At 54.4% G+C, this 26,635-nt stretch overlaps 2 protein-coding genes across 11 annotated transcripts in view; one reads left to right on the top strand and one right to left on the bottom strand.

Annotated features, from left to right (window-relative positions):
- STAT3 (signal transducer and activator of transcription 3) overlaps nucleotides 1-2,585 on the top strand; it is a 69,447-nt gene extending 66,862 nt beyond the window's left edge. For all 5 annotated transcript variants that reach the window (XM_042914542.1, XM_042914540.1, XM_042914541.1 and 2 more), the window contains one exon: nucleotides 473-2,585. Coding sequence is in view for 3 of the 5 variants with exons in the window: in XM_042914540.1 (XP_042770474.1) it covers nucleotides 473-528 (56 nt within the window). In the remaining 2 variants the exon portion in view is untranslated. The remainder of the gene's footprint in view (nucleotides 1-472) is intronic.
- On the bottom strand, nucleotides 1,489-25,652 carry LOC122205911 (signal transducer and activator of transcription 5A-like). Of its 6 annotated transcripts, XM_042914532.1 has the most exons (21): nucleotides 25,121-25,220; nucleotides 24,158-24,295; nucleotides 23,658-23,814; nucleotides 22,264-22,353; nucleotides 19,071-19,245; nucleotides 13,955-14,085; nucleotides 13,544-13,695; nucleotides 12,902-13,057; nucleotides 12,295-12,474; nucleotides 10,415-10,502; nucleotides 10,191-10,313; nucleotides 9,736-9,828; nucleotides 9,043-9,249; nucleotides 8,365-8,459; nucleotides 8,139-8,269; nucleotides 7,503-7,658; nucleotides 6,730-6,781; nucleotides 6,291-6,398; nucleotides 5,157-5,254; nucleotides 2,016-2,091; nucleotides 1,489-1,574 (listed from the first exon to the last, which is right to left on the bottom strand). In XM_042914532.1, exons 2-20 carry the CDS (start codon nucleotides 24,283-24,285, stop codon nucleotides 2,027-2,029), a joined length of 2,385 nt encoding a protein of 794 aa, XP_042770466.1. In that variant the 5' UTR covers nucleotides 24,286-24,295; nucleotides 25,121-25,220; the 3' UTR covers nucleotides 1,489-1,574; nucleotides 2,016-2,026. The 6 variants fall into 6 exon arrangements, 5 of the variants coding, with proteins under 5 accessions (XP_042770466.1, XP_042770468.1, XP_042770465.1 ...); XR_006196297.1 differs by lacking the exon at nucleotides 1,489-1,574 and having other exon boundaries at nucleotides 2,021-2,091; nucleotides 4,977-5,254; XM_042914531.1 differs by lacking the exons at nucleotides 1,489-1,574; nucleotides 2,016-2,091; nucleotides 25,121-25,220 and adding exons at nucleotides 2,514-3,181; nucleotides 25,596-25,652.
- Between the last annotated feature and the right edge of the window lie 983 nt (nucleotides 25,653-26,635).

The raw sequence follows: 26,635 nt of genomic DNA, 5'->3' as shown, positions 1-26,635 counted from the left end.
GAAAAGAAACAAGGGAGGTTAACATTAATGATACATTTTCTGTAACCCAATAAATCCCAAACGCTAGCGTTTTAACACATAAGAAAACGTTGATGAGATTTTTGTTTTTGTGCTAAGTCTCTGAAACGTGCTAGGTGTTTCACAGCTACACCCACCTCGACTGGGACTAGCCATATTTTGATGCTCGGTAGCCACCTGTGTTTCCAGGCGGCCACATTCAACGGGACAGCCTTAGATCTTCTTTACATGTGGACGGTTGGGAACGAGTTAAGGGAAGAAGGGGACTGAGCCCTTCCAGAAGGCAAGACTTTGTAGGGAGGAGCGTAAATCTGGACGATCCGACCCTGTCTTGGCCGTGGGGGCAGTGGGCTGAGCCTCTGTCCTTTGAAGGGCTCGGGCGGGGGACGGGGGTGCCCTGCCAGCTGTTGGGGCTCAGGCAACTGAACTGGCTCTCCCGGTCTTCCCCCCCCAGAATCCCTCACGTTCGACATGGAGTTGACCTCGGAGTGCGCCACCTCCCCAATGTGAGGAGCGGCGGGCTGAGGCTGCAGACAGAGATGACGGAGGCACCTCCCTGTGTCCCACCACCCCTTAAACAGCCAACCCCCAGATCGTCTGAAACTCCTCTAACTCTGTGCTTCCAGATTTTGTTTTGTTGGGTTTTTTGTTTTGTTTTGTTTTGTTTTTTTTAAATCTCCTACTCCTGCTACCTTTGAGCGACCTGGGCACTTTTCACAATAGAGAAATGAATGAATGTGAGTGATACGCTTTGACCTAAATGCAAATAAGAAACGTGTTCTCTGAGACGGCCATCAGGGGATGCGGAAGGGGTGGCAAGAGGGGGAGAAAGGAAACGTTCTTGTCTTTTCTTGCTCCCCTGCCCTCCTTTCTCAGCAGCTTGCGTTGTTAGACAAGTGCCTCCCGGTGCCCGCACAGCCCTCCGCCTGCTCCTGCGAGCGGCCGCCACAGGCTGCCTGTAGCTGTGCTACTGCTGACATTGCACTTTTAACCTTGCTAACATCCAAATAGAAGATAGGACTTTCACAGCCCCGAGGTTTCTTTTTAAATTAAAAAAAAAAAAAAAAAAAAAATTTTTTTTTCAAGGGCAAAAAAACACTGTATCGGCATAGCCTTTTCTGTATTTAAGAAAACTCAGTCAGTAGCCTTCTTGGTGCTTTAGGCATTCAGCTTTCTTCAGGCTGATAATTTATAGAAATCCGGAAATGGGCTTCAGATCCAGCTCTTTAAAAGACATCTGAAGCTGTGGCTTGGCCTTTGGTTTTGACATAGGAAGGTTGAAGGACAACCGAAACATTCTAGACTTTTTTTAATAAACAAAGTTTTTATTTTCCCCTTTAATGTGTCGGCCTGTTAGTAGGTAAGGCTGCGCAGAGGAGTGCTTACAACCTGTCCCCCGTCTGCCTGGACTTGTGCTCCTGTTCCAGAGCCTGAGTTGTTCCTGTGGGTGCCTTATAAGGGATGGGATGATCCTTCCTCCTTCTCCACCTGACCCCCCTTGTGTATGGCTCCTTCCGGTGTCTGAAGGCCCCCTTGTCCTGTTTGCTTTAGGAATCCTGGAATAAGAAGGTGAGAGTTAGAGATCGAACATGACTCAGACTGTGGGGCCCCAGCCAAGGGTCTAGTTGAGCTCAGGGAATATGGTTTTTATCCTGGTTTCTTGGTGGTTTCCCGAGGCACCTTTAATCACTTCACGTGGTTAACCCAGGGGCAAAGGCTTAGTGATAAACTTGAAGTCTGTCCCTCGTGTGAGGGTGTGCACCTCGGCCTCCCCCCAGTGCTGGTGACCATCTCCTCCCCATTGAGGCCCCGCGGATGAGGGAGAACAGCTCCCATTTACTGTGCATTTCGAAACACTTCATGGTCTCTGATATTTGGTCCACCCCCCCCCCCACACACACACCCCAATCCAGAGGCCCGACTAGCTTGGGTGGTCCCAGACCACCTTATCTCAGTCGGTCAGAGTTTCTGTGGAGCGCTGTTTTACCCACACTCACCAGTTTCAGAATTAAGGGGATGAGGACCTTCTCTCCAAGACAAACAGGTTGCGCTCGGCCATCCCTGTCGTCCTGCCTAGAAACAGTTGGGAGGTAGTACAGAGCTCTCCCTTCTCCAGCAACACTCTTCAGTTTATAATAAGCTTAACTCAGAAATTGAGAGATTTAGATCAGAGGGACCTGGGGCAAGGATCCAGGCTCCTCTGGAGCAGATATTGTAACGTTCATGGCTTTGAGGTAGCATGTGTATCAGGTTTTAACTCTGATAGTAGCAAGAGTTCTGAGAGGGGCAGAGACTGGCCCCTCCCTAAAAGAACGGAGCCCTCCAGGACCTGCCCACTTTCTCTCCACTGTCTCCCCCTGCCCGTCCCCCGCCCAGCCAAGTGGTTCCCATAGATGGCTCAACCTGCCGGCGCAGTGGTTTGTATGCCACTGGCCCGGTCACTGCGTCAAATTCCAATGTATACTTCATAGTGTAAAAATTTATATTATTGTGGAGTTTTTGTTTTTGTTTTGTATATTGCTGTATCTACTTTAACTTCCAGAAATAAAAGTTATATAGGAACTGTCTGAGGGCGTGGCAGCTCTGCCTCTGGCTGCTGGCGAGTCCCCTTCCCCTGCCTGAGTTCTGGGGGGGGCCTCACACCCAGGCTGAGCCTGCTCCCAGGTTGCCCCTGCTCCCAGGCTGCTACCTTAGCCCACGCCCTGGGGCCCAGCTCTGGGGCATGGTGCCACCCCCATCTCAGGTCAGCCGGCAGCTTCCAGGTAAGGGGTGACGGGAGGAGCCAGGTTTGTACTCTTTCTGCACAAAGGTCTCCGGGGAGGCCTCCCTGCTCCCTCTTCCTTCCCCCCACTCTCTCCTCGGGCCTTCGCAAGCTGCACCAACCTGTCTGGGGTCAGATAAGCTACCAAAGGGGGCTTGGGGTGTAGATACTCCCACCCCACCCAAGGCCTCCCCTCCACAGTTGTTCCATTATCACTCTCTCTTCAGTTCTCTCAGTGGGGATGGACGTAAGCACTTAACGGGCTGCCTCCGGCAGCGTGGCAGCGGGTGGTGATAATTCACAGACATCAACGCGCCCACTCGGCTGTCTCCCCACCCCCTCCCCTTGTGCCGAGTGCCATGGAGACCGCCGCTGCGTGAGATAGCAGCCAGCCGCCTCCCCCTGCAGAGATGGAAGGGGAGATTAGCGGCTGCTTTCCCTGCCTCCTTACCCCCGCCAGCCCCCTCGCTGGGCCCCTACGCCTCCTTCGGGCAGACTGCAAACCCCTCTTCCCTTGCTTTGAGCTCTGAAGAAACCTCACCAGCAGGTCCTGGCTCCCCAGCCCGCTCCCCCAAGGGCCTCAGTGACCTCCCCTGGACCAGCAGCGGCGGCGTGCCAGGGGGCCCAAATGGGGAGACCATCCTCCTGGCCCAACTTCCTTCCCTCCCGGTAGGTTGCTGGTTGGCCGGTTGAAAGACGCTGGTGGCAACGGGATGGTGCCACCTGCTGGTGTCCGGGAAGAGGCCCGGGGAGAAGGGAACACGGTGAGGTTCTCTGCTGCCCCTGGCACTGGCCTGGCCCTGGGCCAAAGACTTCAGGATTGCTTATAGCAGCAGCTGATAAGGCGAGCCCCAAGCACGGTTTTTGCCTCCACCCCAGAATTCCTGCCCCACCTTTCCCCAGGCCTCAAACCCTAGTTTCGTCTCCTGAGAAGCACAGACGGCGTTCCAGGGGTGGTGGGCACCCTTGACACACAGAAAAGGGAGCAGAGTACAGGGTATGGCATCAGCCACACGGGAGGGAAGAAAATAACTCTGGCTCCAGTGACCGCCCCCCACACTACCCAAGGCTGCCCAACTAAGAGCCACACCAGCAAATTTATGAAAAAAATACTTTACTCAAAAACACTGGTGGCCTATGTACAAAGTACACAAGAATCCCTCTTCTCGTCCCCACCTTCCTTCAGAGATGTTTAAACCTGAGACTCAACCTTCCGCCCGCCACCTGCTGCCCCAGAGGGAGGAGCTCGTGAGGTCGGGAGCAAGGCCTTCTCAGACCTCAACGTTCTGCGACTGTGACGAGGCCTGTTCCAGGCAGAGGGGGAACGAGATCAGCTTTTACCCCTCACTCCAGGCTCCACAGGCAGGCAGCGTGCGGCTGGTCTGCGGCTGTCTCTTGCGGCAGGTTTTTTTTCCAGGAGGGGAGGGGATCCACCCTGCAAAGTCCCTGGGCCCCTGTTTGCCTGCCATGGCCTAGACCAGTCCCTGCCCCTCTCCCACCTCTCCTGCAACCAAGGTTGCAGACAGTCGGGGAAAGAAGGTTGGGGCCGGGTGCACGGGGCGGGGGTGGGGGGGTGGATAGCGGTTGAAAAGAGATAGTAGGACCGGGCAACAGCACCACAGATGGGACGCCCAAGTCTCCTGGCTGGACGCCAGGAGGCTAAGAAGCTACATACTCAGAGCAGCTCTGAAAGACCCAGACTCAAATGACCCATCTGCGCTGTGTGAGGGCCGTGGTCTAGATAAGCTCTCCATTCACAAAAAGTCTCGAGTCCATATTCATTATGTGAAGTATAAAATATTACACAAAATTGAACCCCAGCCTCCCGAGCGAAAGAATCAATAGACCAACACACGTGCATGAGAACAGATGCACGTACATAAAAGCGTATGCGCGCATTTGGGAGGCAAAGCTTCTAACTCAGGAGCAAAACTTAAGCTTAGAGACAGTAACCTGTCTCCGTGCCCCTTCTTGACTAATTTCATTCAAACAGCTGCTAGGCAGTAAAGGCCCCGGCGGTGGAATAGGTTTGCCTGCATCGAGCAGAGGAAGCTGAGCCCCCTTCCACAACAGAGATGGGCCCGGCGGGCTGTTGGGATGCCTTGATCTGAAGAGAAAGGTGGTGGTGCCGCCGCAACCACGTACCCAGAGGGCAAGGCAAGGCAGGCCCACCTCGTGCGCCCGTGCACACACACACCTGCACATGTGCTGCCAGCAGAGGCATCAGTATGCACAGCAATGCTAACATCACAGTTCATATGAACCCCTCACACTGAGCGTTGTTCCCAAAGAGAAGTGGGGGATTCAAGCATTCACGAGAGCGAGCCTCGGGCAGAGGTGAAAAGACCAGCAGGCGGGGAGAGGCGGGGGTCCAGACCGTCCATCGGGCGGCGTAAGAGTTCCTCCACATGCCTGGCTACATCCATGGTCTCATCCAGGTCAAATTCTCCATCCTGGTCAAGGACGGGGTCAGGGCTGGGAGAGAGAGAGAGCGGGAGGTCGGAGGGAGCTGGCATGCGTCACAGGCCCTGGCCCGCTCCCCGCTCAGACCACAGCCTCATGGGAATAGGACCGGCTCTGGCTGGACACCACCACCATTTCCAAGTTGAAAACGTCAGTCACTGGCTCACCGGGAGACACTCAAGCGCTAGTCTCAACTTTCGCTGGCTCATTGAGTGGGCTCAGAGAGTTCATCTCCCCTGTCCCTGTCCCTCTCCTCCTCTGCACAACGAGGCGGTTGGGTCAGGGAGTTCTGCCCACCACAACGCCATTCCATTCAGTCATAGGCTGTCTACAGTGGCCTTTTAACCACGTTGCCCCAATCCTTAGCCACCTGTAAGATGGGTATTTAGTCCACTTTACAGAGGGGAAAACTGAGGCTCGACCAGGGTAGGAAACTTGCTCAGGGCCCCCTGGCTGGCAAACGGAGTCAGGATTGGAACTGCAGTCTTTGTGACCCTCGAGCCTACGGTCATCATCCCACTGTAGCTTGTATGTCCCAGGTACCTAGACATCCAGCTGGGGCCACCCACAGCCCAGAAGAGAATTAATTCTCTACCTTGGGAACTCCAGAGAGAAGCAATTAATACCCTGTTAACACTCAACTCCTAAGAACAACCATCCCGTCTGTAGCCGTCCTTACAACAGCCTCACCTGAGCTAAATGCTTTACCTCAATCCTGACCCCAATCCCATGTGAAAGGTATTCTTGCCCCCATTTTAAAGATGAGGAAACAGAGCATCTGGGAGGTTCAATAGTTTTCCCAAGGTCACACAGCTAGTCAGCACCAGGAGTGAGGACCTTGCTATATACAGCTTATTCTCTATGCTTTTTACCAGCTGATCTCCCTCCCTGTACCGGGGCATATGCTGGTGCCTGGCCTGGGTGGTCTCAGACCTACAGGAGCTCTGGGTCCCTTTGTCCACCAGCCCCCCAGGGCCCAGCCTGAGCCCCAGAGAACACAGCCCCAGCCCCAGCTCCTCCCTGCGGAGCCCCAGAGAACACAACCTACTTCTGTGGGTACAAGTTATAATGAGCCTGGGGGCACACGGCTGGGGAGGGGGCCTGGTCCATGTAGGTGGCGCTGGCCCCGGCAGAGTCTGCAGACGCATTCACAAACCTGCAGGAGGAACAGGAGAAGCCTCAGTGACCTCAGGGCAGCGGCTGACTTGGGGAGGGCTCAGGGGGCATGTTTACATCTCTTTGGGGTGTGGAAGCACAAAGCGCCCCCTGGGTCTGGGGGTCCGGCTGCGGGAGTGGGGTCCTGGGTCCTGGTCCCATTGAGACTAAGCTCAGTTCCCTCTCCAGGGCTGAGCCAGGTTTCAGGGGGCCAGGGGGTGCTGGGCCCCACCGGGCCTGTGAGCGGGAGGGGCAGCAGTGAACAGTGAGGGGAACCCAGGGGGAAGAGAGAGGAGGCAGCAGGAGACCAGGGCTGGACCCTGGACACTTACTCAGGGACCACTTGCTTGATCTGTGGCTTCACGTATCCGTCCACCGCTTTAGCTGCCGGGGTGGGGGGAGTGGCGGGGGGGGGGGTGGGTGATGAGAACCAAAGTGTCTGGGCGCTCCCAGGAAGGGGAACCTACCCCATGAAGTCGGTCTCCCACCCGCACCACTGCCGGGGCTCAGCGGGGATGAGATTTCCCACAGACTCCCATAAACACCTGCTGGTGGACCCAGCCTGACGGCCACCCAGAACTCTGGCTTCAATCTCATCCCTTCTCCTGCTCCCTTTTCTGGTCCTTTGCTTTCTCTCTCCCCGCCCCACCCCTGTCGAGGAAACTGGATCAACACAAAGCAGCAAACCCAACAGTGGACTGGGGACAGGTTGAAGGAGAAAAACCTGTCCATTTTGCTTCCTACTCTCCCCTTACAGGTAGGTTTGAGGGTGGGGAGCCGTGAGAGCAGCTGATTAAGATGGGAGTTGTGCACTATCTGTGGTATGATTACCCCCCCTTCCTTTGCCAGTGGGGCAGCCTCCTCCTTCAGGGGTGCAGACGTGAGAATCCACCCAGCTGGGGAGAAAGCCGGGTCAGAAGCTTTGTTTGCCCTCTTCAGTTGTGAGCCCCGATACCCTCTCCACGTGCTCGGCACCAAACCATGGACCCAGCCCCCCTGGGGGAAATGGCCCCTGGCTTCTTCTGAGGAGTCACGGCTGCCTAAGCCCCCGAGAGCTCTGTCCACGGGCTGAGGAAGGGCTCGGGAGTATCAGGGCAGGACGCACCGAGCACAGGGGTGTAATACTTGGAGAAGACCTCATCCTTGGGTCGGTCGGGAAATACATAGATGAGATAGCTCAGGTCCCCCAGCCGGTCAGCCAGGGACCGGATGGAGAAGTCCCGCGTGGTGAACGGCTTCAGGTTCCACAGGTTGCGGTCAGCTGTGAAAAGGACAAGCTCGTTCCCACCACTCACCGCCCTCAAGAGGAGGGTCAGGGCGATGGGGTTTGAGATCTGACTTGCAGAGACATTTGGGCCTTTACTAGCCTGCTCTGTGACCCTCCCCCTTGTCTTGTGCTCCTGGGCATAAGGCGAGTAAGTGACCGCAAGAACATTCTACCCGGCAAACCAAGCAAGTCGATACCAGCAAGACTAGGGCAGGGCAGAGAAGGGAGAACTCAGAACTGCTGAAGACGTCCCCTGGCAACTCCAGAGGCTACGGGGCCAGTGATCTTAGGTTCTCCGCAATGGAAAACAGTAGAAAGGGAATGTATTTCTGAGCAACACTCTTCTACTTTGAGGTCTGTTTTGATCTTTCCCCTGGGGAACCCTCCAAGGATGCAGGCCTGGTGGAGAATGGGAAGCAAGGAAATGGTCGTCAGGGCTCCTGGGCTAGAGTGTGGGCAAAGTAGGGCACTCACGAGAGTCAAACTTCCAGGCAATGGTGATGCCCCCGATTTCAGAGTCGCTAAAGCGCAATAAAAAGGTTCCATCGGGTTTGTTGATGAGCAGGTCATGGGCCTGTTGCTTATTCACAAAACCTAGGATGGCCCTAGAAATACGGAGCATACAGTGTCACTCCCGGGCCAGCAGCCCGTGTCCCCTGAGCCCATGCCCTCCCAACCCCCAGGCCCCTCCGCTTCTCACCCGTCATTCCAATGAGGCTTGTGATGCTTCTTCAGCACCTCCATGACCCCATCGAACCACTGCCAGAAGGTGTAGTTCCAGCCCGGCAAGTTCTCCTGAGAGCCCCCAGGATACCCCAAGTCAGGGTATGTGGCCCCGCTGTCACAGGTGGCCCAGGAAACAGTGCCCTCTTGTCCTCACAAATACCCTCTCCCAGTTCCTCATCCTACCTGCCCAGCACTCCAGCGGTCCATAAATGGACATGGCCCCCAACCTGTAGCTTAGGGACGAGAGGGGAAACTGCCTCTTGCCTTTCAGACACAGGGGTGCGGGTAGGAGTTGCCTAGAATTGTCCAAGCTGGGCAAGACCTCCGAAGTCATTTCTGCTCAAAGGTTTAGATGGGGAAACTGAGGCACAGAGAAGGGAAGGGCCTGGCCACTTAGTTAACACATCTAGGACAGGGACTCAAGGATCCTGACTCCCAGCCCCCCAGCTCCTTCCATTATTCTGCTTTGGCTCTCAGAGCTGAGTGCGTTTTTCTTGCTGCCCCCTGCCTCCATTCCTTGGGGTACTAGCCCTCGTCTCTCCCGGTTGTAGGAGAGGGCAGTTGGGGGTGAAGGATGGGGTGCTGGCCAAAGCCAGTAACCTGTCTGTGAGGTGGGGAAAGACTGGTCCCAGTCTGGCGGCGCGTCCCTCACCCTGTTGAACTGGGACCAGGACACGGACATGCCATTATAGTCTTCAAGGTGGCTGCTGCTGCTGTTGAACAGTTTCTGTGCCAGGAACACGAGGTTCTCCTTGGTCAGGCCCCGGTTGCTCTGCACTTCGGCCTTGAATTTCATGTTGAGCGCCTCACACAGCTGCGGCCACAGCACTTTGTCGGGCACGGCAAATGGCACCCTGCCCTGCGAGGGAGAGAAGAAAAGGCAGACTGAAGGCGTAGGAAATACTTACACACACACTCAGATACACAGATACCACGAGATGCAAGAAGGGACTGAGACAGACTCAGCAAAGGCGACACAAACACAAGCAAAAGAAAGGCAGAGGGGCTAGACACGCAGTGATAGAGACCCAGACCAGGCGTCCGGGACAGAGATCAGGGACCCAAAACACAAGCCAAAGGAAGATCAGAGACCAGAGCCCAAAGGCTGAGTAAGCTCACAGACCCAGGAGATCCCAGTCCCGAGTCCCGGGAGCCCAGATGGAGCCGAGGACATGCCACGGGCAGCGCACTCACACCAGCTGCCCGTCACCTCAACTCACTCAGCTCTGGTGTGGCCCTGGGGTTGGCAGGGGACCACCCAGCAGGGCCCCAAGTGGTTGGGGCTGACGCAGGGAGACTCCTAGGGCCTGGAGGGGGCAGAAGTGGCGGTCCCACGAGTACTCACCGGCTCAGCGAAGGCGTTGTCCCACAGCACAGTGGCGGTAGCGTTGTGGTCCTGGCTGCCATGAACGATGACAACCACGGGAAGGGACAGAGTCTATGGCAAAGGAGTGAACGTAGAAGGCACACGACCATCACCTTGCCCTCACGTAGGCAAGACTCCCAGCCCTCGCTCCTCACCCACAATCCCACCCACAGGCCCTCCCAACAAAACCAAAGCAAAAACAAACAAACAAAAAAAACCAGAACACATTTCTTCTTGGTCCATGGCCTAAGTTCTGTGGCTGGTGCCAGCTTATATAACCTAGCGAGCAGGCTTTCTGACAGCCTCACGGCTAAATGGTCCGTGACCGTGTGAGGATTCAGAGCTCTCTGGCTTTCCCCAAACCAGCCAGGTGGCCTCAGGTGGGTCTTCATCTTTCTGGGTGACCTCGGGGGTTGGCAGAAGCGGGGCCTCACCTTTACTTGGAACACAAGCTCATTGCTGCCGACACTGAACTGAGACTCAAACAGGACTGTGAACTTCTCCTCCGTCACAGACTCTGCGCCCCTCCGGTCAGCACGCTTAATTCTCTTTAGTGACTGCAGAGTGGGAGGTCAGAGGGGGACGAGGAGGAAGCGGCTGGTTATGAGCACTCAGCCCTGGGCAGACCCTCCCTCCAGGGCTCAGGCCCTGTCCTCACCATGTTCCTGAAGTGCGCGCTCAGGGTGCCGGTGGCTTGGTGGTATTCCATCACACAGCAGTTGTTCAGGATCTCTCCACTGTAGTCGCTGTGAAGGACAGGGGAGCCCCATCGCCACATGGGCCCCAGGCCAGGAGCATGGCTCTATGCGCTCCCTCAGCCAGATGTTCATGCCAGAAAGCCCTGCCAGCAGCCCCTGCCCCATCCCCTGAGAGTGTTCCTCGCCGTGACTCGGGCTTACTTTCTCATTAACCTGAGGGTACAGCAAAGTCTTCCAAGTCTACCCAAAGTCTGGGCCTCTGTCATTAGGTTAAAAATTCCCTCAGCATTGGAACTGACGTGGGGGTCTTCAGGGCCCTCTGGCAGCTTCTAGTGCACTTAAAATAAAAACCATGGGACACCTGGGTGACTCAGTCGGGTAAGCATCCAACTCTTGGTTTCGGCTCAGGTCATGATCTCACAGTTCGTGAGATCGAGCCCAGAATCGGGCTCTGTGCTGACAGTGCAGAGCCTGCATGGGATTCTCTCTCTCTCTCTCTCTCTCTGCCCCTCCCCAACTCGTGCACTCTCTCTTTTTCAAAATAAACATTAAAAAAAAAAAAAACAGAGGCGTCTCAGTGGCTCAATTGGCTAAGCATCAGATGGGCTCAGGTCACGATCTCAGGGTTGGTGAGTTCAAGCCCCTCATCAGGTAAGCTTGAGCCCCGCTTCGGGTGAGCCCTGCTTCTCTCTCTCTCTCTCTGCCCCTTGCTCGCTTGTGCCCTCTCTCTCTAAAAAACAAACAAAAAAACAAAAAACAACAACAACAACCATGACCATAGCCCACAAGTATCCCATGGTCATGGTCAAACCCTGCCCAGCTCCCTGGCCTCAGTGGGTTCCTCTCCCCTCACTCAGGACCGAGCCATGCTGCCTGTCTGTTTGCTGAACATGCACACTTGCTGCTACCTCAAGACTTGTGCACCTGCTCTTCCCGTTGCCCAGAAACTCCTGACCTTCTGGTTTAGGTCTCAACTCAAACATCTCCTCAGAAAGGCCTTCCTTGACCACCCGGGTGGTGATGGCACATCTATCCAGACACTATGATATCACTCTGTTTTCATTATCTTTCGAGAATCTATCACGTTTTGACACCACCATATTTCGAAAAGCATATAACTATCTCCCTCCCCAGCCAAACTGTAAGCTCTAAGAGAGTGAGAACCTCTTCGCTTTCTTTATCATCCCATTCCCAGAACCCACAATAGACATTCAACGCATGGGACCAGGTCTCCCACTTGACTCATTCACTCCCTCATTCATTCATTCGTCCGTTCATTCATTCCCTGAATCCTTTGTGGGGGGCCGGCCCTCATCCCTGGACCCCAGGTTCTCCAGCCGCGCCAACCTGCTCTATGCTCTCCTTCCAGACAAGGCCCATGTTCTCTGTGTCTGAAGGTATTCCCTCTCCTCTCTCCACACGCTCTCACTAGCCACCCTCACTGGTCCTGCGTCCAGAGACTATCATTCTGCCCCACAACTACCAATCTCACTTCCACAGAGCCCTACATCTCTCCTGTCCAACGCACTACATTTCTCATGACTGATGCCTGCTCTGCTGGCTTGGGTGACCACAGAGCCAGACTCTGCACGGATTGCAGCTACGTCCCAGTGATCAGCCCAAGGACTTGAACACCCCAACAGTTTAACCCACGTTGACCTACTATGTGTCAAGCAGAACAAAGTATACAACAGGACAGATGGGATGAACTGGAGAGACACTGGTCCATGGCTGCAGTGAGGGAGGCTGTCCCCAATGTCCAGGACCCTAGCTGTAGAGTAGATCTGAGATCCCAGTCCAGAGCCTGGGGAGGGGAAGGCAGGGAAGGGGTCACACGTACTTGCGGGTATTCTCATTCTTGAGCAGTGACTTGGCCTGCTGCTCACTGATGATGGTGGCCTTCACCTGGGGGGGGTTCATGTGCACGTTCAGCTTCCCGCCCACCAGCAGGCGCACCGTCGCTGCAAACTTGGTCTGGGTCTTCAGGACCTGAGGGGGCTGCTTCTCGATGATGAATGTGCTGCGGGGACACAAGTGACCACACCAGACATGATGCCGGCTCAGGGCACAGGGTCTGGCTCCCCTGTGGAGGGAGGCTGCCGGGGCTCAGCAGGCAAATGAAGGCACATGGCACCGCCCCTGTTCCCAGGGAGGCCACTGAGAGTCAGAGGAGATGGCTGGAGGGGAGGCAGTGAAACGACTCAGCAGCTGGCATGGGCTGCGGGGGACAAGGGCAGTCCACATGGTGTCCACAACAGAAACTGGGCAAGGTCAACACCAAGCAGCTAAAGCAACTGAGGACAGAGCGGGGACGGGGACCCGAGGCAAACAGAGACAAGGACTCAAGCAAGAGCCCACCCACCCTCACCCCCACCATCAGCAAAGCACCGCCTGCCTCCCCCATGCCAACCGCACAGGGGCTGGGTGTGGCCCGAGGCAGGAATTACCTGGTCACCAGGGCTGAGATGATGTCTGTGATGGTGGCATTGACCTCAGCTAGCATCTCCTCCACTGGGCCAGGGATGGGCAGCTGCTGGCAGAGGTGCTCAGCTCTGCGGATCTGCTGCCGGTTCTGCCAGATGATCTCGGCCAACTTCTCGCACCTGCACGGGAGCCCCAGGCCAACGGGAGGACAATGGCATCACGCCATCCCCCAGGCTCGAGGCTGGGAGGCTCCGGTCTGAGGAGAACGCCCCAAGACCCAGCTCCACCCTCACCCAGGAACGCTTTGCACCTAAGCCGCCACTCCCGACCACGGAGCGGAGCGGAGCAGAGCGCCCGCCTTCCAGAAACACAGAGAAATACAGAGGCAGCAAGCCTGAACTGGGTCCAATCGGCCCGAGCTCACTCTGCACACCCAGCCCTGCCCCACTCCCCAGCACGGTGACTCCCTTCCTGGGCAGGGGGCACAGACGGGGGCCCCAAAGTCCGCATCAGGAACCAGAACCCCTAGTGAACTAAGTCTTGCCGCAGGACAGAGGGAGCCGGCTGCTCATGGAAACGCAGGAGGCACAACGAGCAGCTGGTTGCACCACTCCCAGCCCCTGCCGCCCCCTCCTGCCCCCCGCCACCCCCCCACACACCATTACCAGGACTGCAGCACATCCAGGCTGCCCTCGGGGGGCCCTCCGTTCCCCGCCAGCTGCTGCCGCCGCTTCCACTGGATCAGTTCATCATCCAGAATGATGGTCTGCTGCTTCCGCAGCAGCTGCAAGGTCTTCTGGTGCTTCTCGGCCAGCTCCTGAAGGCAAGTGGGGAGAACACGCCCAACTGCAGGCCTCGGGAGGCAGGGCTGGGGGCCAGGGACCAGGCCCCAGGCCCAGGCCTTCCCCTCTTCCCAACCTGCTCTGCCTCACACGCCCCCCACGGGAGAGAACGATCTGGCCTCCAGCTCTGCTGGGGCCTGCTCTCTTCCTGGCTCTCGCCCTCTCTCGGCTTCCCCGCGCCCCTTGGGATGTGCACCTCAAGGCTTGGGAGGAGAGGACGCGGATCCCACTCACCACACGGTACTGCTGCAGCGTCTGGGCCTCCCGCTGCAGCCAGGCCTCCAGGGACACCTGCTTCTGCTGGAGGGCCGTCTCCCGGCTCAGGCGCTCCTGCGGATTCAGCTGGGCCAGCTGGGCAAACTGAGCTAGAGGAGGGGACAGGACACCCATGACCATCATCTCCCAGCTTCCTGCAGGAAGCCCAGGGGAACGCACACACCTGTTCTGGAGGCCAGACCCTCAAGGGACACATCTGACCGATGGCAAGCTGGGCTTCTGGCAGCCAAGGGTGCCAGAGATGAGCAGGCTCTGGTCTCTGGCCTCTCGCCTTTGATCTCCCCTCCTGGGGGTGTGTAGGTGGAAACCTGAGGGTATAGCTGAGGAGGATCCTGCCCCACGGCCTCCCCTCCCACCTCAGTCTACACAGCTGGCTGCCCAGACCTCCTCACGCCACACGGGGTCCAGCTTGGAGCCTCACTGCCTGGTTTGATGTGTGCCCTCACCGTTTACTAACTGGGTGAACTCGTGCATCACGCTTCCGTGCCTCAGTTTGCCCATGTGCAAAATGGGAGAATCCTGGCCCCTGTCTCGGTGGGTGGCTGAGGACTAAATATGTGGGAACACAGAACACGTTCAAGGAACTGCCCGGCACGCACACGCTGCAGGGATGAGCGTGTCCTTACTGGTTAGGGGGTCCCAGGGCAGGCTTAAAGGGTGACAGAGACCAGTAGCCGCTCAGCCCCACCCCACACATCAGAGCCCCCTCAGGGCAGCCCCTGCCTGCTGGCTTTGTCCCATCTCCAGCTTTGTCCCATCCCCGGGAGCACAGCAGTCTCTCCTAGGGAAGAAGGCATTTCTCTAGGTGCTGGGAGGTGCCTAACGTGTTTGTTTGTCCAGGTTGGGTCACCGTGAGCTCAGCTGACCAACTGGAAGGAGACAGAGAGGAAGAGACAGAGAGAGGGAGAGAGAGAGAGAGAGAAAGGGAGAGGGACAGGGAGAGAGAGATGAGGAGAAAGGGCAAGGAAGGGAGAGGGACAGAAGGGGAGAGGGGTAGAGGGGGAGAAGGGGAGAGAGGGGAGAGAGGAGAGAGGGGGAGAGGGAGGGAGAGGGAGAGGGAGGGAAAGGGACAGAAAGAGAAGGGGCAAAAGGGAAAAGGCGAGGGAGACGGGGAGACAGAATGTCCAGGGCCCACTGGCAACACGAAAGCAGCAAGATCCTCTCAGGAGAGGGAAGGTTCTAGCACCCAAGGGTGCCAGAGAGGGAGGCAGATTCTCTCCACACTAGCTGCTGGGAAGCTCATCCATGGCAGGAAAGGGGAGTCGGTGAGGCCTCAGTACCCTCTTATAAAACATTATTATGAAATTCTCAAGACTCAAGGAAGGCAGAAAGAATGATGCAAGGAACACCTGTCTTTCAGTAACCCGGCTTAAAGAAATCAAACATTTCTCGGGGTGCCTGGGTGGCTCAGTCGTTTAAACGTTTGACTTTGGCTCAGGTCACGATCTCATGGTTTGTGAGTTCTAGCCCCACATCGGGCTGCCTGCTGTCAGCACAGAGCCCACTTTGGAAACTCTGCCCCCCTCTCTCTGTCCCATTCCCGCTTGCGTGCACATGCATGCTCTCTCTCTCTCACAAATATAAACAAAACATTAAAAAAAAAAAAAAGAAATCAAACATTTCCACGTTGAAAACTACCTGTACATCCTTCCCTGCTTGCACATCCGTCCCTGCCTCCAAAGGTAACCACTATCCTAAATGCTGGGGTTATTACGCCTTGCCGATCACCTATTTGAATATCCCAGTGTCGGGGTGCCTGGCTGGCTCAGTCCATAGAGCATGCAACTCTTGATCTCAGGGTTGTGAGTTCAAGCTCCATGTTGGGTGTGGGGTCTATCTAATTTTTTAAAAAAAGAATTTTCCAGTGTCCTTACTTGGGCCTGAGTCAAGAGGAGGTGAGCATCACCACGTCTTAGGCAAGTTCCTGGCAGGCCGCTGAGGGCCCTCTCACACTGACCTAGGTCCTGCCTCTTGGACACACAAGCTGGGACTCACAGACTAAAGCAACTCTAGACAGCCAGGAAAAGCCCAGAGCTACAAGACAACTGGAAATACGGTTTGGAGTCCACTCTCGGGGACTGAGAGAGAATACTGTCCAGGCCTGGAACACAGCAGAGCAGTCTGGAGCCACCTCGGAAATCCTGGCCCCACCCCCAGGGAGGTGGTGGTGAGCCCCACACCTGGGCCCAACCTCCCTATGCAGGTGACTCACTTCGGTCTCTCCTGGCACTTGCAGAAGCTTCTGGGAGGGAGGCCAGCAGACATGAGGCAATTTCTGCTCCACTGGAGGGAGCTGAGCCTCCCCTTGCACAAACAGATGATAGCCTGTGTTTCTGATGGGTGAACTTGATACATGAGACTGAACTGACATGCGTGATGGGTACAAACCCAAACCAGAATCAAACCCATATCCATAAATAGGAAACAGAAAACCCAAGAATAGGATTGGAAGTACTATCAACCAAAGGCTTTGGGTAGAACTAATAGCCTGAATTCTCCCGTTCCCTAATCTAGGAGGAGGGCCACCCTTTCTCTTGCGTCAGTCTGAGATGGATTCAGATGGAAGAAAACATGCTAGAATCATCCCACCAACTTTTACTCAACATCTACTTTGATTTAGGCAATCTGTTGAGGAACCCAGAGTATTGAAAAAACTAACAGGGCAGGGAAAGGAGGAGAGCTTAAATAGTATTTAAATAGTTTTTAAATAGTTTTTCTTTGTGTATTTTGAAGCTTTGTTATTAGATGCATAGAAATTTATTATCTTTTTAATACCTTAATAATTATTAAGTGTCCTTCTTCATCTCTGATAATACTTTTTGTCTTGAAGTACACTTTGTGAGGTATTAATATGACTACCCTAGACTTCTTATTCTATTTTGGCACAGAATATCTTTATACATGTTTTTTTTTTTATTTAAGGGGCACCTGGGTGGCTCAGTCGGTTAAGTGGCCAACTTCTGCTCAGGTCATGATCTCACAGTCTGTGAGCTCGAACCCCATGTCAGGTTCTGTGCTGACAGCTCAGAGCCTGGAGCCTGCTTCAGATTCTGTCTCCCTCTCTCTCTGTCCCTGCCCTGCTTGTGTTCTGTCTCTCTGTCTCTGTCTCAAAAATAAATAAACATTTAAAACATTTTAATGTAGGAACACCTGGATGGTTCAGTGGGTAGAGTATGTGACTCTTGATCTTGGGGTTGTGAGTTCGAACCCCATGTTGGGTATAGAAAATACTTAAAAATTAAAAAAAAAAAATCTTAAAATAATTTTTTAATTAAAATTTAAAATGTAGATAGCATATAGTTGAGTCTTGCTTTCATGTGCTTTCTGACAATCTCTGCTTTTAAATGAGGTGTTTAGTCCACTAATATTAAATATAATATATTTTTTAAGTTTACTTATTTTGAGAGAGAGAAAGAGAGAGAGCACAGGTGCGCAGGGGAGGGACAGGAAGAAAAGGAGAGAGAGAATCCCAGGTTCCACACTATCAGCTTGGTGGGGCTTGAACTCAGGAACCTTGAGCAGAAACCAAGAGCCAGATGCTTAAGGATTGAGCCACCCAGACGCCCCTAAAATTGCTACTTTTAAATGAAACAACCTGTGAGACATACATTCTTTTGAAGCCCAAAAGATATGTTCACCAAGCTAGAGTATAAGCTGTGCCATAAAACAAGTCTCGTTAAATTTAAAAGAATTGAGATCATACAGAGTATGTTCTCTGACAATCGTGGAATTCAATGATAAAAAGCAAATGAAATCAATGATATGACATCTAGAAAAGGAACCCCAAATATATAGTTCTAAGAGACAATACACTTCTAAATAATGTGGGGTAAAATAATTATTCAGAAAAGAAATTAGAAAATATTTCAAACTGGGCATCTGGCTGGCTCAGTTAGTGGAGCATGTGACTCTTGATCTTGAGATTGTGAGTTTGAGCCCCACGTCGGGTGTAGACATTACTTAAAAATAAAATCTCTTAGAAAAAGAGAGAAAATACTTCAAACTGAGTAACTATGAAGGTACAGCGTATCTAAAATCATGAGATGTAGCTAAAGCATTGCTTAGAGGGAAATTTAAAGCTCTAAATATACCTATCAGAAAAGAAGAAAGGTGTAAAGTCAATGACCTAAGGTTTTATCTTAAGAAGGTACAGAAAGAGGAACAAAAGCAAAGGCCACTTGATACTTTCCTATTCTCGCTAGGTTGGGATGGAACAGCTCTGGGGTCAGTCTGGAATTGGGGGAAGATGGGCCCTGTCTCAAGTCTTCTCAAATTATACCGGAAGTTAATTGGCTCTGAGTTAAATTTTGTTTCCCCACATGCTTATCATGACAGCCGTTGGCAAACTACAGCCCTAGGAGACAGGAGAATTTTCCACTGTAATCTCTTCCCTCCAGCTCCATCTCCTATCAGGGAGGCTCAAGAAAGGGCATTTCTGGAGTTCTGCCTGTCCCCAGCCTGGTTCAACGAGGAGACTCCCAACCTAAGTCCTCCCCTGAATGGGAAACACTTTGTCCATATTCATTCATTCACTGAGGTAGTCACTGAATACCGACAATTAGGGAGAGAATATTATTTAGTAAAGTGCAGGGATTTCATGACATATCTGTAATTGAGATCCAGTTCTGCAACTTATTATTATTTTTTTAGTTTATTTATTTAAGTAGAGTCTACAGCCAACATGGGGCTCGAACTCATAACCCTGAGATTAAGACTCGCGCGCTCTTCCCACTAAGCCAGCCAGGCACCCCCAATTCTGCAACTTATAAGCAATCTGGGCCAAATTACTTGTTCTCTTGGAACCTCAGTTTTATCATCTGCAAAATAGGGATAATACAGCTACCTACTTCCTGGGGCTGTTGTAAAGGTAGGATTGAAAAATGCACGCAAAGGGCTTGGCCCGAAGCCTGGCCCACAGCACAGGTTCAATCACAGGGTCCATTACTTCTCTAAAGCTTTGGGTAAGGTTTCTATGAAGACAGACGCTGACACTGCCCCAACCCTGCAGGAGCTCACAAAGTGGTTGTCACTCCTGTCCTCACAACACACACCACCCAGGCGGCCCTGGCCTCACCCTGGATCCTCAGGCTCTCCTGATACTGGATGATGAAGTACTCTTGAGTCTGCTGCAGCTTCTTCAGCTCATTCTCTGTGTCCTGTGTGACCAGTCGCAGCTCCTCAAATGTCTGGTTGATCTGGAGGTGTTTCTGGGACATGGCGTCCACCAGGATCCCAGCTGGAGAACTACCCTGGGGACATCAGGGGGAGAGTGTGGGCAGCAGTGAGCTGGGCAGTGAGGATGGCAGAAAACCTCAGGCCTTGGGGAGCGCTAATACTTTGGACTGCAAAGTTCAAATCTAGGGTAAGAGGTAAGGGTAATTTGAGTCGGAAGGCTAGTCATTTGCCTGAATTGGTGCGGAGTTGGAAAGAAGGAGGGAAGCAGGTGACCTGGCAGATTATGGCAACTTCATAAAGCACAGAGAAATTTCTAGTGTGGTCCTGGCCTCCACCAGACTCGCCCAAACAGGGTCCACCTAAACTCTCTTTGGAGAGACTAAAACTCAGTATGTCCCAGGAGCAGGAAACCTGGGGTTTTCCTACTAATGATGATGACCCCTCATTCCACATTCACTCAGCGATCCAATGCCATGGACCATGTGAGATGCTGGGGACACAGTGGGGAACAAAGCTGTGTGAATGCACATCATCTGTGTCCTCACTCAAGACATTCTTGTAACTGAGGGGAGTTACAGGGAAGGTACCAATAACACTTTCTTGGATCTGGCCATGTGGGTGACCTAGTCTGATCTATTCCTTCAACATCTGGCTGAGGGGAGACGAAGTTTTCAGGGTCTTTCCAGTAAACTATTCGCAGAATAAAATTCAAACTCCTTCCACAGCCTCCACTGCGCTAGCTGATAGCCTCTGCCTACTCCACTCCCAGTTCCACTGCTGCCCAAGCACACCGGCTACTTTCTGTTCCGAAATACACAAACACGTTCCTGCTTCAGGGCCTTTGCACTTGTTGTTCCATTACTCTGGAACATGTTGGCACCAAAGCTTCCCAAGGGGGGCATTTCAACTGGCACCCTTTCAGAGTGACTTTCCCTGATGGGCCAATTTAAAATAACACCACTCTTATCTGAAAGTGTCTTGATTTTATATGTGTTTCTTTCTTTCGTGTCTGCCCCCATGCACTAAGATGTAAGCTCCCCAGGTGCTAGGACCTTGTCTATTTTGTGTACCACAAAATCCCCAAGGGGTAGGTGGAACCAAAATCAAAGGTTCTCAAGAACAGCATGATGGTTGGGAGAAGGAATCATTTCCCCCCTGACCATGACAACACCTGTACATAGACAGGTAGTTCTTAATTGGAGCTAAATTCATTCATATGTTTACAGATAGCTCTGTGGTGGCAATAAGTCAATAAGGGACACAATAGTTTTCCCAAAAGACTCTGTGACCTGCCTTCTGCCTCTTCTCTGGCTTTACCCACTGGGGTTCCCCAGGTGGCCCCCTTCTCCCCAGGACGACAGGGCGGGGTGGGGGGTGGGGTTCCTGCAATCCTTCAAATGTGTTAAGATGGTTCCTGCCTTCCTGCCCACACATATACTTTGTTACTTTTGCTCCTGTCTCTTTCTTCTTCCCCTTCCCTCCCCCACCCCCATAGCTTAGACGTCCCTGTCCTCCCAGGACATCCCCCTGCCAGGCTGCCCCAGTCAGAGTTAGGTACTTTTTCCATATGTGCCTCCTTAGTACCCAGCTTACCCCTAGAGAATCTATCATTTCTTGAATTCCTTTTAGGTGGGAACTGGGCCTTCATCTGTTTCTCTAGTCCTAGCCACGACCTCCATAAATGTTTACTGGATGAACTGGAAAATTCCTGAAATCGGTGTCCACCACAACAAATAAATAAGCTCCAGGCACTATTCTCTGGTCTTTACCGAGTGATGTCATTTTGTGAAAGTCATCTGGCTTTACTGCAGATAATAAAATGTTTGTCCTGTTGTCCGAGCAGGTGTTCAATGCCTTCATGATTGCAGAGTTTGGGGGGTGAGGCCCTTTCTGCCTCTCTGGGCCTCGCCTCTGAGCTTGCCAGGGTTAGCTCTTCTGACACAGAAAGTCCCATGTCTCCTCCCAGGCACCACCGGAGAACATTTCTAATTTTGACCCCAGCACCATTTTTTTTTTTTAATGTTTATTTGCTTTTTGAGAGAGAGAGAGAGAGACCAGGGGAGGGGCACTGAGAAAGAGGGAGAGAGAAAATCCCAAGCAGGCACTGCACTGTCAGCACGGAGCCCAACACCAGGCTTGATCTCACAAACCTGTGAGATCGTGGCCTGCGTTGAAATCAAGAGTTGGACGGTTAACAAACTGAGCCACCCAGGAGCACCACCCCCAGCACCATTTATTAAATCACAAATCTTGGGGCACCTGGGTGGCTCAACGGTTGAACATCTGACTTTGGCTCAGGTCATGATTTCATGGTTCTTGCATTCAAGCAAGATCGGGTTCTCTGCTGTCAGTGCAGAGCCTGCTTCAGATCCTCTGCCCTCCCCCCCTCTGCCCCTTCCCTGCTCATGCTCTCTCTTTCTCAAAAATAAACATTAAAAAAAATGATAAATCTTTTCCCTTGTGGTTTGTGATGCCATCTATAACGTGGGTTGAATTTCCAGGTGTGTGTGTGTGTGTGTGTGTTTGTGTGTGTGTGTGTGTGTAGAGCTTCCTCTTCTGTTTCACTGGTCTGTCTATCCCTGGCCCACACAGTATCTCATTTAATCCTGACACTAACTCTACAAGGTAGATACTATTACTATCCCCATTTATAATTGAAAAAACAGAGGCTCAAGTCACACTGCTAGTAAGTGGCCAACCCGGGGCATGAAGCCAGGGACTGTACCTTCATGCACTGCTGCTTCTCACACTTGTCCATGTCCCTTATTTCCCTGGTGCTGTCTTGCCAGCGTTTATAAAACATAGTCGTGTTGGGGCACCTGGGTGGCTCAGTTGGTTAAGCGTCTGACTTTGGCTCAGGTCGTGATCTCATTGGCCATGAGTTTGGGTCCCGTGTCGGGCTCTGTGCTGACAGCTCAAAGCCTGGAGCCTGCTTTGCATTCTGGGTCTCCTTCTATCTCTGCCCCTCCCCTGTTCTCTCTCTTTCTCTCAAAAATAAACATTAAAAAAAAAAACCCACACAGTTGTGTCTAGAGAAAAAGGCGTGTGGAAGGACTTCCCAGCTCTTCTCCCCACACCCATGGGACACTCACATTGTTGGCTTCTCGGACCAGCCTCTGTTCATTGTACAGAATATGCCGGATGCAGCGGACCAGCTCCATGGGGCAGCGGTCATACGTGTTCTGAAAGAACCCAATGGCAGTTACCACTGGCTACCCGCCACTCCCACTATGCCATCACAGTGCCACGTGCTCCCCACCACCTTCCTCTCCTCCAGCCTCTGCCTTGGCTTTCCCTGAGAAACCTCAGGAGCCGTCAACAGACATCTTTATCTCTCCTTGACTCGATTTCCCCTCCCAGATCTTCACATTTGGTTTAGAAACCCACAGTTTACAACGCACTTCCAATCTGCCATCTCCTTTGACTATATAGACAGTATGACACACACAGAAACTATTATCCGCATTTTGCAGATGAGAAAACTGATGCTCAGAGAGGTTAAGTACTTGCCCAGAGGCAAACGGGTTTGCAGATGACTCAAGACTTGCGGCACCCAATGCCAAGGTCAACGTACTTTCTACCATACGCCTGGCCCTGGGTTCCTATTTTGCTTTCCTCTTCCAGCTTTCTCCTGTTTCCTCCCTCTTCTGGGATGGACTTTTTATTTCCCTGGCACCCTGCTGCTTGCATTTAAGAAGAGCTCTCTAAGAAATACAAGTTAACTTCCAATAAATGCTTGACTGTGATTATTTTATCACCTACACCTTTTTCCTGCTTCCACAGAAACTTTCTCTCTCCTCTATACTCCTCCCCCTTCCTCCCCTAAACCCCCAGTGTAGGAGAAGGTTCCTCTTGCATCTAAATCCTTCATTAAAGCTTCCTTTATCCAGCTCTTGCCTCCAGGGCAACTCTGTTCCTCTCCTACCCAACTACAGACTTCAGCGGTCCTCCCACCTTTAAAAGAGTCCTAGGAGGGGGCGCCTGGGTGGTCAGTCGGTTCAGCTTAAGCGTCCCACTTCAGCTCAGGTCATGATTTCACAGTTCATGGGTTCGAGCCCTGCATCGGGCTCTGTGCTGACAGCTCAGAGCCTGGAGCCTGCTTCAGATTCTGTGTCTCCCTCTCTCTCTGCCCCTCCCCCGCTCACTCATTCCCTCATTTCTAGGAGCTGTCAGTCTTCTTTTCTCCAGCAAAGGAACCTGGACTCAGTCCACCTCCATCCTTTTTGCTCGATCTGTTTAGAATGCCCATCTTCCTCTTCTTGGGGACAAACACACCCTACCCCTTGCTTTGTCGTATGGTAAGGGAATTTGACAGGTCTGATTTAGAAAGAGGAGGTGGGGGAAATTGAAGAGCAGAAAAGTTGCCGATTAGCTCAGGGTCACATGGTGAGTCAGTGACCAGGCCAGGAAAAAACCCAGGGGCTCTGAGGCTGGAAAGAGAAGGCAGACACTGCTTCCCTGCTGATGACCCAGCCTTCACACCCACCTGGAGCTGAGTGGCATAGTGCCCCAGTTTGATCTTCAGTAAGAACCCATCTTCCCCCACTTGATGCTCCGCCTTCTTCTGCAGCTCCTGCACCAGGCCCTCCAGGAGCTGGGTGGCCTGGGCTCGGTCCTGGGGATTGTCCAGGTCGATGGCATCCCTTGGGGCAGGGCAGAGGAGAGAAGCCTACTGTTGTGCTTCCTTGGGCAGGGAGGTCAGGCACCAAGAGGTACTGGGAAATCCCAGGCTCCAGGCTAAGGGCACTCCAGAACCCACAAGCCTTGTTCCCAGCAACTCCATAAGCATCAGAGTCCAGAATCACCCCCTCTCCCCTCCCAGGGTCCCATTTCCCTGTTCCCCTTTCCCAGGGACACCACCCCTTCTGCACGGAGGGACAGACGGGACTAGAATCACTCGAAACCACAAAGAGGAGAGCTAAAGGTCAAGGGGCCTGGGTGGGTGGTAGGGACCCGCAGAGCATGGCGCAGGGGAGGGGCACCTACCACGGCTGGCTCTCGATCCAATGCGCTAAGTAGTGCCGAACCTCGATGGGGAAGTGCTGCCCGTACAGCACCTGCATCTGGCGCAGCGCATCTCCCTGCAGCTGCTGGGCTTGGATCCAGCCCGCCATATCCGTTCACCTAGGGCGAGCGGAGGGCTGCAGAGGCGTCTCCACGACAGAGGCAAGGGCTGGGCCTGTCTCTGGCCCTGCCATGCCCACCCGTCCCTGGACCGCGGTCAGGCCAGGCCCCTCCCCTCCCACAGACAAGCTTTCCTGTGCGGGAAGAAAGACGGTGAGGAGGGGAAGGCCGCTCTGCCCTCCAACAAGGAACCCGCGGAGGCTTGGGGAGGGGCTCTCGAAAGTCAGGTGCCCTCCCCCCTCTTCCTCTCCCCTCGCCCCACCGGGGCTTCCCCAGAGGGGGACAGCTAGAAAACTGAAAGAGAAACTTGACGCGGAGGCCCACGGGCCCTCTAGGTAGGGCTGCAAGAACCCCCCACCCTGCCTCGAACCCCGAGTCCCCATTTCTGGCGGGAGGGGTGTGTATCATTCCAGACCAAAGTTAGGGCAACGGCACCGACGGCTCCCACTGAACGGCTCGGTCCCCGCGGGCACGTGGCTGGGGTGGTTAAGAAGGGAGAGCTGCGGTGACAGACGCCGCCTTGACCGCCCCCCCAACCCCAAGCCGTGCCTCACGGTCTCCCACTGTCCAGCGCGACAGCGCCCCCTGCCCTCTGCGGGCCGGAACGGCGCCCACCCTCGGCCCCCTCCCTCGGTCCGCGGCCAGCGTCCCGCGTCCGCGCCCGCGCCGGCGCCCGCGCCCAGGCTCCCTCTCGGTCCGGGACAGCGGTTCCCGCGCCCCGGCCGGCCGTCGGGTTCCGGCTCCGGGGTCGCGGGGGGGCCGGGGCGGGAGTCGAGCGTCCCATCTCCGCGTGCGCCGCTCGGGACGCGCTGCCGGGCCACCCACCTGGTGGCGCCGAGCCGTCCGGCGGCGGGGCCGGCTGTCAGCCCCGCGGCTCTCGCTCGCGGCCCGGGCTCCCGGCGGCGGCGGCGGCGGCGGCGGCGGCTGTTACTACAGGAAGGAGCAGAGAGCAGCGATTTCCTCCTCGAAGGTCAGCTGCCTCCGATAGACCATACACAGCGCGCGAGCTCTCGCCAACACCCCTCCCAGCCTCTGTCGCTCCCTCCCTGCCTCCGCCCTCGGTCGCTGGCTCCCCCGTGAGTGCGCAGCGGCGGCCGCGGCCGGGCCCCTGGAGGCGAGGCTGGGCGGCGCCGCGCCTGGGGGCTGCCCCGACGGCGGGGTCCCCCGGGAGTCCCAGGCAGCCCTAGCCGGCGGCCCCGGACCGGCGGGCAGCAGGCTCTGGAGTGGCCGGGGATGGGGGTGGGAGTGCCGGGAAACCCCGGGCTCTGGAAATCCCAAACCAGGGCCTCAGTTTTCTCACCTGTAAAAAGGGAGGAGGGAAGGGGTGGACTAGCTGGAGATGCCTTCTGGCTCTGCCTTTGTCATCTTTTGAGACTCTAGATTAAAAAAGTAAATGTAAATGTGGGTGTGCGTGTGTATGTGTGTTTACGTGGGTTGGGGACACAGCTTTTTGTGACCTCAGCGGCAAAGCCGTAGGGAGGGGAAAGACTGGGGATTCCAGAGAAGGCGGCTCACCACCAGGGCCCTGCCCTCCCCTCCTTCCATTACTCCCACCACCCTGCACTCGCCCCTGCAGTGGAAACAGGAAAGAACCTTGGCAGTCATATGTTTCGAACCCCTCCCCCAAATTTGGCAGATAAGAAATGGAAGTCGGGAGAGGGGAAGGGGCTTGCCCAGGGTCACAGAGTGGGCATATGGCCTAGTTGGCAGACTGTGATCCATAAATGATCCTGCCCCTCTGCTCACCCCGCCCAGTCACATCTGAGGTTGGTCCTACCTTCAGAAAGGTTTGGGAAGTCCGGGAGGGCTGTTTTGAATCCTCACAACCTCACAACTGCCTGTAGGCCTTGCCAGAGCAGGGAACAGCCTCCCTGAGCCTTGCATGGGTCACAGCCCCCTCCCTGAGAGCCCCTGCAGAGTTGGGCAAGGCTGGGCTGGAAACCTTCCATCACCTTTGCCCAGCTTTCCTCTCCTCTGGGCCTCCCCTCGGCCTGGCAGCCGGCACTGGCAGCACCAAGGGAGGGCCCAGCTGGGCCAAGACCATGTGTCCTGGAGGGAATCATTCTCATCTATCTCCCTCCCTCCCTATGCCTTCTTGGATCTGCCCTTTTCTCTCCATTCCCTTCCCCCCCCCCCACCCCACCTTCTTGCCCCTCAGTAAACCTCCCCCCCTCCACTTTCATTCTTTGTACTTCAGGGAAAAGGCCAAGTTTCAAGCTGCAGAAGCTGGGATGTCTGGGTCTCACACACACGTTTCCATGTGTGGCTGCAGCCTCTTAGTCTCATGGAGGAGGAAGCACATGGCCTCTGCCTGCTTCTTGCCTCCCTCCGGACCGATTC

Source organism: Panthera leo, chromosome E1, assembly GCF_018350215.1.
Source record: "Panthera leo isolate Ple1 chromosome E1, P.leo_Ple1_pat1.1, whole genome shotgun sequence".
Taxonomy (NCBI): domain Eukaryota; kingdom Metazoa; phylum Chordata; class Mammalia; order Carnivora; family Felidae; genus Panthera; species Panthera leo.
This window is presented reverse-complemented; position numbering and strand designations above follow the sequence as displayed.

What these genes read in the sequence shown, in the direction of transcription:
- LOC122205911 (XM_042914531.1), bottom strand. Translation starts at nt 24,285, where the DNA reads ATGGCGGGCTGGATCCAAGCCCAGCAGCTGCAGGGAGATGCGCTGCGC. An exon ending in ATCTCAGCCCTGGTGACCAG is followed by an intron (nt 12,475 to 12,901) that starts GTAATTCCTGCC and finishes GTGTCCCCGCAG; the next exon opens with CACATTCATCATCGAGAAGC. An exon ending in AGCTTGTGTTCCAAGTAAAG is followed by an intron (nt 9,829 to 10,190) that starts GTGAGGCCCCGC and finishes CCTTTGCCATAG; the next exon opens with ACTCTGTCCCTTCCCGTGGT.